Here is an 8262-nt window from a genome sequence, read left to right as displayed (position 1 = left end):
TTCCTCCTTTTGGGAAAATCACCGCGAAGGTAGAACGTAGAACCGAAAACACAAAATAAAAGGACTCACTTAGAAATCGTATTTTTTCAATTTTAGATGCAATTGCCTTAAAACTGCATACAACTTAAAATGCCACCAAAAATGTACATACATACATACATACATAACAATGTACAGAAATACAACGCTGAAAAGTGGCGTCTTTATGAGCTTTTGGACAGTTTTTATATCTTTGTCTAGAACGTCCGTAGGTTTCTCACAAATTCGGGATATCAAATCCAAATAAAAGTACTTCTATAAAGGTTTGCATTTTATTTTAAAGGTACTCACCTCGTTTTCGTTCATTAGTTCCGCTTCGTGCTCGCCATTTGCCTCGTCAAGATTGTCCAGCAGTTGATCTTCGTTCAACGATAAATCTTCGTCTGCCATCTTGCTAATCGATAATTTAAAGCTTCCTTCAAACAAGCAACCTCGCAGGAAAAGCTCACTAGACTTGGACTACCAAATTCTCCCTTTGTTGTTACTATAAAAGCGTCTATACAGGCCGCTCTCTCGCTTTTTGATTTGCCTAAAATCAGTGACGTATGAAATGTGTTTCAGTTTTCATATTTTACTAGTTATGGGCATCGGTATTCGGTATATCTACTAATATAATATCGATGAATTTAATATCGGAAATATCGAAAACGAAACGGTCAATAAAGATATATTGGAACTGAAATGCAAATAAGCATAAATTTCCCTTTCGCTATTTTGATGCCATATGGCGTCATGCTTTTTTGAATACTCAGATTTAATTGAGCTTATCTGAAATTATATTTTTATATGCAACGCTGTAATGGGAAGTTTTATAAACTATATTTTAATACGGTATTGTTATTTTTATCCTTAGTAGATGAAAAAGTTCAATTTTAAAACTTTACTAAAATATCAATTTTCTTCTGCTTAGAAAGGTCTACATTAAAATACTATATTTTACCAAATANAGTCTCCAAAATAGTGTCAAATATTGCTAGAACTTGTAATTTAATTTAAAAAAGTGCTAATAAACGCGTGGTATATTTTTAAATGTGTATGATGCCATATGGCATCAATAATATTTGAAGGAGCTGTGAAATCCGCACCAGCAAATAACGATATATTTGTACTGGGAAATTGCAACTGGTAAATTTTTTAAATGAATTATTAAATCTATGGATGTTCCAACTTGTTTTATTAAATTTGTGTGGTGTTATTTAATGCTCAAAATCTCGAAACCACCTTTCAGGAAAACACTTGGAAAAGTTGATTTTTTTTAGGAAATATAACAAAAAAGCAGTTATTTTCTTAAACTTATTTGATATGAAAAAAATGTATCTATTAATCTTGTAAAAATGTATTCTATTGTTTTTGTAAGAAAAAATATTAGATCATAAATCTTGTAAAAATTCATATTTTTGTGAAAAAAAATTCAATAACTTTGAAAAATCTGCAGATGGTAGTTCTATGTACAAGTACTCGATACCTTTCCGAAACTGAGTAGGTATCGATACCTTGTTTGATACAATTACAAGTACTGATTTGAGTAATGCCTTGATGGTATCGATTTATCCCTATCTACCACTCAAGGTCTGAGATTTACCACCTATTCGCGTTTTTCAGTAGTTTTATTTTTGCTTGACATAATTTTCTTAATTTTAAGAGCAAAAATTGTCAAACACTAAACAATATATCTATGGTAACAAGAATAATATAATACAAGATTCCGCATTCCCGGCGACGATGAAATTTCTCAAGTAAAAGTAAACAAAGCCGAATGAGAACATATGTAAAATAGTAAATTTTCTCAGTAACCAATTTTTCGACGGGAAATGTGGTTTTATTGTGTTAAAATTCCAGACTATATGATTTATAACAAGAATTAATAGCGAAAATGTTAAAAACGGCGACTTTTGTGAAAGTATTAGCAAGTTTAAGTGCATCTAAGGTTTTTGAGGCGTTGTTGACTTTTACTTGAAAGTTGTCAAAATCGGCAAATCCCAATTGGCTGTTTCTGGAACGTGGCACATTTGTTCGCTACTTCGTGATGTGATAAGAAGAAAAGCTGACAGTACTCCCTAAGGTCGCACAAATCTCTTAAAATATGTTATTAAAATATCTTAAGGCCCATCCACATAGAACTTTGGCATTGCGTTGGCGCCGCTTCAACAGCTGACTATGAATACATGAATTCAAATGCAGCCGTCCACATAGCCAAAATTATCTACATTGTTTTGCAATCTACATTTTTTTTCCAAGATTCTACCACACAGAATTTTCTTAGAGGCCGATCACTGGCGCACACCACTGAATTCGCCCAAAATGCTGTCAGCCATTTTGAGCGAATAATTTTACACGTGAATGTGTGCGCCGAACACGTAAAAAAGGAAATTCGAGTCGCTATTTTATAGCAAATCAGCTTTTCACAAACTAAATAGATTTCCATTGCACGTATTTTTAATGGTGAGTACTTACCGATTTTTATAACTAAATTAAAGTTATTCTGAAAGTCACTAATTGCGGCAAGATTATAATCTGTAGTAAACTATTTTACTTTCACACACGCGAGTTATTTCCTATACAAAGAAAGAAAGATCCACTGTCCTCACCCGCCGGCTGTACGAAAGAAACTTGCGCAGCGAAATCAAACTGTCAAGTCAAATGTCACCTATATGTCATAATTTGTAATAGATTATTTACAATGTTATGAGTTGCCGTGGTAAACTTTTTAAGGAGTGATTCCTACATCAATTCTCTCCAAGGTACACCTACCCTGGGCATGAATCATGTATAACGAAAATCGTCTGAACGATATCGTGTCGAGATTGTCTTGCTTGCTTGTTTGTGCGATATCGTCAACTCGATTCCAGTTTTGCTTCACGTAACAGTAACAGTAACACGTAACAGCAACACAAATGCATAACTCAGTGTTTTGACAACATCGTTTTGTCAGTATCGTTTGAACGACTATCGTTTCAAAGTTACGTGATTCATGCCCTGCGATTCAGTAATTCAGTCTCATCTCAATTCACTAAATTTGAGATTAGCAATTAGTGACTATTTTTGTGACTTGAGATGATTTGGCTATTCAGTAGGAGAGAGTCGCAAAAAGTTCACCAGAAATGTGTGGTGAAAACAAACACAGACAGTCAACTGATAGCGTTTATGTATGACTTCTGCCGCGCCGTACGAAGGTCGAAACAGGGAAACAAATGTCAGCGAATAAGAGCAAAGCAAACTTCGAATAATGAAGCACTTTTACTACTATTCAGCAAAATTCCCTTCGAGGTCAAAAAAGAGACCACACGCTTTTTCTAAAGGTGAAATTAGTCAAGAACGCAGAACTTATACTTAACCGCAGTCTGTATACGCAGAATTTTGTCGATTACTGGAGCCCTCAGTGTTGCCACTCATCAAAGCCTTTTCATAAACTTAACTTTTCAACTACAATTTTTCGTGCTATAATAGATGCTAGCTAAATATAAACTACTTATTTTTCAACAAAAACACCTTTCGATTGTAAATTTCCAATATTTTGAACGTATTTTGAACAGGAACTTTTTTAACATCTGCAAAACTGATGCTTGAAACACAATACCCGGCGAACGGCGCAGTTCGCCGATTTGGCCGATGCTTCTAAATCTTTGAAAGCAAAGAAAACATACGGCCCCCTTTGGCCATCTGCCGCCATCGACCAGCAGAGCGATATAAATAAATCTATCGCCACGAAACGCCGCCGAGCAAACTTCGCATTTCGCCTTGCCTGTGTTCAATTTCATATGCCGGCGGGAAATTTTCATATGCTTTCAATTAAAAATATACAACAGTATATTTGAATAAAGCTTTCGAAAAAAGTTTTCGAAAGGTACTGAAGTGGCGACAATAAGCATGGTAGTGTGCCAGCTAGCAATGAGATTATATTGCGGTACACTGATTTGGTAATTTATTATCATGATTTTTTCTTTCATAATCACTGTTTAAAAGCTGCCCAAAGAACCAAAGGGTTTTAGAGTGTCAATATCATATCAATTAATAGTTGCGTTCGTGAACCTGTTAATTGTTCAAAGTTAACCAGAAATTTCAGGTTTTCGTTTCGCGCACGCAAAAAAAAATTGCAAAGTAAGGGAAATTGAGAGATCAAAGTGACATTTCATTTTGAGGTGAAGCTGCTGGTTTCGGCTGGAAAAATTTTTGCCAACAGCAATTTGCCAATAGAAAAACAGCTGGTTGGAATTTACGCAAATCGCAAAATTGAATTTGATGGTTTGAAGTAAAAAATGACAAAACGCGACTAATTAAACTTATAAGTAGTAAGCAGTTATTTGTTCAATCAACAAACTGTGTCAGGATGACACTTTGTGATAAGTTTTCGTACGTTTTAAATTTTACACTTTTGAATGTAAACAAAAATTATATCAGCTGTTCGTCTAAAAAGGTGTTCGCACGAGGCGATTTTACGTTCAACTCACGCACGAAAAAAAAAGTTAAATGGCTAAATTTTGGCTGGCGACCAACTTTGTTGAAAGCGATTAGTTAAAAGGCCGTTGAACAATGCTAACGCCTTTTTATCGCGATTATTTTGATAATTTTAACCATTCAATTTGATTTTTTCGTGCAACCCTGCGTGAGTTGAACGCAAAAGTTGCCTGAAAAATCGCCTCGTGCGAAAGCCCCATAGCTTGCAAGTTTCTGCATTTTTCCCGTTCGCGTACATGTTTGGATATGTTTCTCTTGTGAGAGAACTTAACGTTTAAACTAATAGATTAGCAATTTATTAGTGCAAATAACTCATACGTTTTTGCATAATATTAATAGAATGTATTTTCTAATAGTGCATAAATAGTGAAATTTCCACATTTGGACTGCTTTTACACAGTTCAAGTATTGAATTCAATTCTGCTCGCATGTGGGAGAGAGGGGGTGATAAGAAAAGGGACGAGTACACATGCGTCTGTACCGTCAAGTCGAACCAAAAACTTGAATTCAACAGAATTGAAACGTGTAAAAGCAAATAGAAAACACAAAAGACAATGAGCAAGAATTGCTTTCAAGTACTTGAATCATGTAAATCGGGTGTTAGAATAGTTACTAGAGCAAAGAGTTTGGAAAATAATTTTAATATGTACAGCGTACATTGCACACAAAAGGCGATGCATCGAAAAAAAAATACATCGATATATATCGGAAGGTCCAAAACATAGCATCGATGTTTCCGATGCATCGATTAATGAGTGCGAACCACGATCCAGAAAATCCTGCAAGTCTTGAATATGGACGAAGAATCAGACTATGAAGAGGAGGAATTTTTAATATTCGCTGACTTTAAAAATCAGCTAGGTTCTCTTGAACTGGATGAAAACATTCCAGTTAAAATAATTGGTCTGGACAGTGATCCAGTTGCTGAAGTAAATGGAAATATATTTAAAGGTATTTGATATTTATGTAAATAATTAACTTAAAAAGTATGTAAAAGCAAATATCAACAGGAAGCTTTGATAACCCAATGGGAACGTGTGTGTTCTTTGAGAAAGATCCAGACGCCACACCGTCAGATCCGTTGTTTGAAACTACTTGTCGACAAAAATATAAATATTTCGCCAAAACTAGTAAAATAATATATTTTGAACGTGTCTTTGCCGAAAGTAAAGAATGTGAACGGATGGATGATACGCCTGATGCTGATAACAAAAAAGCGTCTCTCGAAAAAGGCGATACCGGCATAAATCAAGACAGACATGAAAGACCATTTGCGGAGGTTAATCTTCAAATAAATATGTCTTACGACGAAGCTATAAGAAAATTTCAATCGTTCGATGATATTCGTTGAGTTACTAACCTTAACAAATTAATATAAGTAGAATGTATGTATGTATGTATGTACATATTTGTCCACATATGTATGTATATGTCCCGGTCCCAAAAATATAATATGCTACCACTTCAACTGGATTTGGAATGAATTTTCACTTCAAATTTATTTATATTATCTTTTCAGTAAACTGTTGAATCCCTAGCCAGAATGGAGGAAATACTAGGCCAAGAGATGCAGCCGCCAATTTCTTTAAAAGAATTCTTAGCAGATTGGAAAACTTCTCTTAAGTCTATGACGATACCCGAATGCCATGAAGATATTCAAGATGCAATGAATTTATCTGCAGACCCAAAGCGCTTCAAAAATGTAACTGCACAGTGCTGTTTAGAGCAACTACAACAAGATAATGACGCTAATATTATAAAGTTTGAACCGGGCACAAGCCACCCCTCTCGTAACCCTTTAAAGGTCAACGAAACCAACTTAAAAACATACCAAGAAATTAATAATTCTAAAGAAAGAATGCAACGTCGTAATCCTTTTAAGCGCTCACGCGAAATATACCCTATGATACCACTTCCTGTTCAGCACGAATGTGAGCAATACGAACCTTGCAATTTTTACAATGATATAATTGTAAAGGTGCGTATTTACAGGCCTGCTCGAGCCGTTCACACTGGGCAAAGTTTAGAAAAGCCAGTGTTTTCTGAAGAGTTTGAGTGCTTAGGCACAAATTATCTTACTGATTTACGTGACAAGATATCATGTGTTTGTAAAAAGAAACGCTTCTTCGATATTAGCAATAATCCGACTGCCGAACTACCAGCAAAGGCAACTGATCCAGCATTTTTCTTCATAAATAATACTTTCTATAATGACCGTCGCAATCCCAACAACGCAGATTATTCAGAGGTGATTCGTAATTGGGCTAAAAAAGCTGTCGGTCTGAAAGATTTACGTTTTAAAGTAGCACAAATGGAAACGACACGGTTCCTGGATTTAACTGTGAGCTTAGGGTTTCCGCAATTATACCAGCACCATGGCAATTGCGAGCATGTCTTCATCATATCCCAGGTAGATTTACTGATACCCAGCATAGCGTGCAAACAGCGCGAACTTTATCCCCGACTTTGCTCGTTTGTACACTTTAACACTCGTGTGTGCAATATGTGCGGCACAGGACGATATACGTTCATTGTTACAAAAAGTGATCGCCAACTCCATGATCCAGCCTATATCTGCAAGAAGTGCTTCTTTGATTATCATTACATCGATGGGAATAAAATTGGCGAATTCCATGCCTACAGAGTTAATGAGTTCAATGAAGACGAAGAAGTAAATTTCAGTGAAAATGTCGAAGTTGAAGCAGAGAATGCATCGGAAGAGAACGAGGAATTATTAGCTGGCGTGGACAGTACGAGGAACGATACAAAAGAAGACAGGGAGTTTACATATCTCGAATAGAATTAAGACGGAAGCAGGCTTGAGTAATTGAATTTATTTTATAATAACAAGATTTCGACGGAATGGTATCGCATGCAACTTTTTCCCTTTCATTTTGGGAGCAAAGTAGAGCTTCAAAACTATCCATGGCACTATCGATGGTTTTTGCTAATCGAAAACATCGATGGTTTTGTAAGCAGTATCGATAGTTTTCATTCATACATACATTATTCAGTAAGGTCGGTTTCACACAGGAACATTTCCGCCACCAGAACAAATCTGTTTGTTGGGAAGAGAGGGAGTGCGGTGGGGTAAAGTTTCTCAAAAAGTTGTTCCCATCCATTTAAAATTTTAATATAAATTTTTGTATAATGAGTTGTTCCAGCTTCTACTCCGCATTGAAGTGGCAGCTCTATTCAGTGTTGCCAGAACTGTTTAGTCCAACCGGCTAAATTGGCAAATTCAGCTAAATTTCACATATTTTATTTAAATAACTCACAAGTAGAAATACCAGTTCTTGGAAAAAAGTTGCAAATTCAAGTTAGACAAAATTTTGCCAGCAAGTATTCGCAATTAGGAAAAACATATGACTGTGGCACATGGATGGAATTTTTGTCGACGATAATTTGAATAAACAAATTCGTTAAATTTAAAAATTTACAAACTTGAGCGATTTGAAAATGAAAAATGTAAATAAATACTTGTTACTTAATTAATTTAGTTAATTGCCATGATTTGAAAGGTACTCGGCTGAAAAAATGTATTCATAATCGCAATACAATCTCAACCAGTCGATATAGGAAACCCGACCCTACGACAAAGAAATTGAGACGTATTTTGAAGAAAGTCGGACTAACAAAAAAACATACATGTTTTTGCCTCTCTGAAAGAGTTTCAAAAATTCTATAAATTTTCTTATGTTAGAAATGCAACTAACTTTACCTGCTCTGCACTTTTTTCGGTCTCATTAAATACAACTATTAGTTTCA

The 8262-nt window shown here is 35.3% G+C and overlaps 2 protein-coding genes and 1 long non-coding RNA gene across 4 annotated transcripts; 2 read left to right on the top strand and 1 right to left on the bottom strand.

The window, feature by feature from the left end:
• Positions 1-347: 347 nt before the first annotated feature.
• On the bottom strand, positions 348-2662 carry LOC108380893 (uncharacterized). Its single transcript, XR_001849600.1, has 2 exons — positions 2494-2662; positions 348-568 (listed from the first exon to the last, which is right to left on the bottom strand). It is a non-coding gene; the product is annotated as an uncharacterized LOC108380893 (long non-coding RNA).
• On the top strand, positions 2370-7341 carry Pbp49 (proximal sequence element A Pbp49). 2 transcript variants are annotated; one of them, XM_017637292.1, is made up of 2 exons: positions 2370-2481; positions 6014-7341. In XM_017637292.1, exon 2 carries the CDS (start codon positions 6038-6040, stop codon positions 7292-7294), a length of 1257 nt encoding a protein of 418 aa, XP_017492781.1. In that variant the 5' UTR covers positions 2370-2481; positions 6014-6037; the 3' UTR covers positions 7295-7341. The 2 variants fall into 2 exon arrangements, with proteins under 2 accessions (XP_017492781.1, XP_017492780.1); XM_017637291.1 differs by lacking the exon at positions 2370-2481 and adding an exon at positions 5358-5445.
• Positions 5217-5967, top strand: LOC108380892 (uncharacterized). The gene is made up of 2 exons (XM_017637293.1): positions 5217-5445; positions 5505-5967. Exons 1-2 carry the CDS (start codon positions 5289-5291, stop codon positions 5843-5845), a joined length of 498 nt encoding a protein of 165 aa, XP_017492782.1. The 5' UTR covers positions 5217-5288; the 3' UTR covers positions 5846-5967.
• Positions 7342-8262: the final 921 nt, after the last annotated feature.

Source organism: Rhagoletis zephyria, unplaced genomic scaffold, assembly GCF_001687245.7.
Source record: "Rhagoletis zephyria isolate East Lansing unplaced genomic scaffold, Rhagoletis_zephyria_1.1 Rzeph_scaffold_20734, whole genome shotgun sequence".
NCBI classification, from domain to species: Eukaryota; Metazoa; Arthropoda; class Insecta; order Diptera; family Tephritidae; genus Rhagoletis; species Rhagoletis zephyria.
Note: the sequence above shows the minus strand (reverse complement) of the source record. Positions and strands in the feature narration are given on the sequence as shown.

Excerpts from the sequence above, each read along its gene's own strand:
- LOC108380892 (XM_017637293.1), top strand. The coding sequence starts at position 5,289 with ATGGACGAAGAATCAGACTATGAAGAGGAGGAATTTTTAATATTCGCT. Across the intron at positions 5,446-5,504 it reads AAATGGAAATATATTTAAAG|GAAGCTTTGATAACCCAATG; the intron begins GTATTTGATATT and ends AAATATCAACAG.
- Pbp49 (XM_017637292.1), top strand. The coding sequence starts at position 6,038 with ATGGAGGAAATACTAGGCCAAGAGATGCAGCCGCCAATTTCTTTAAAA.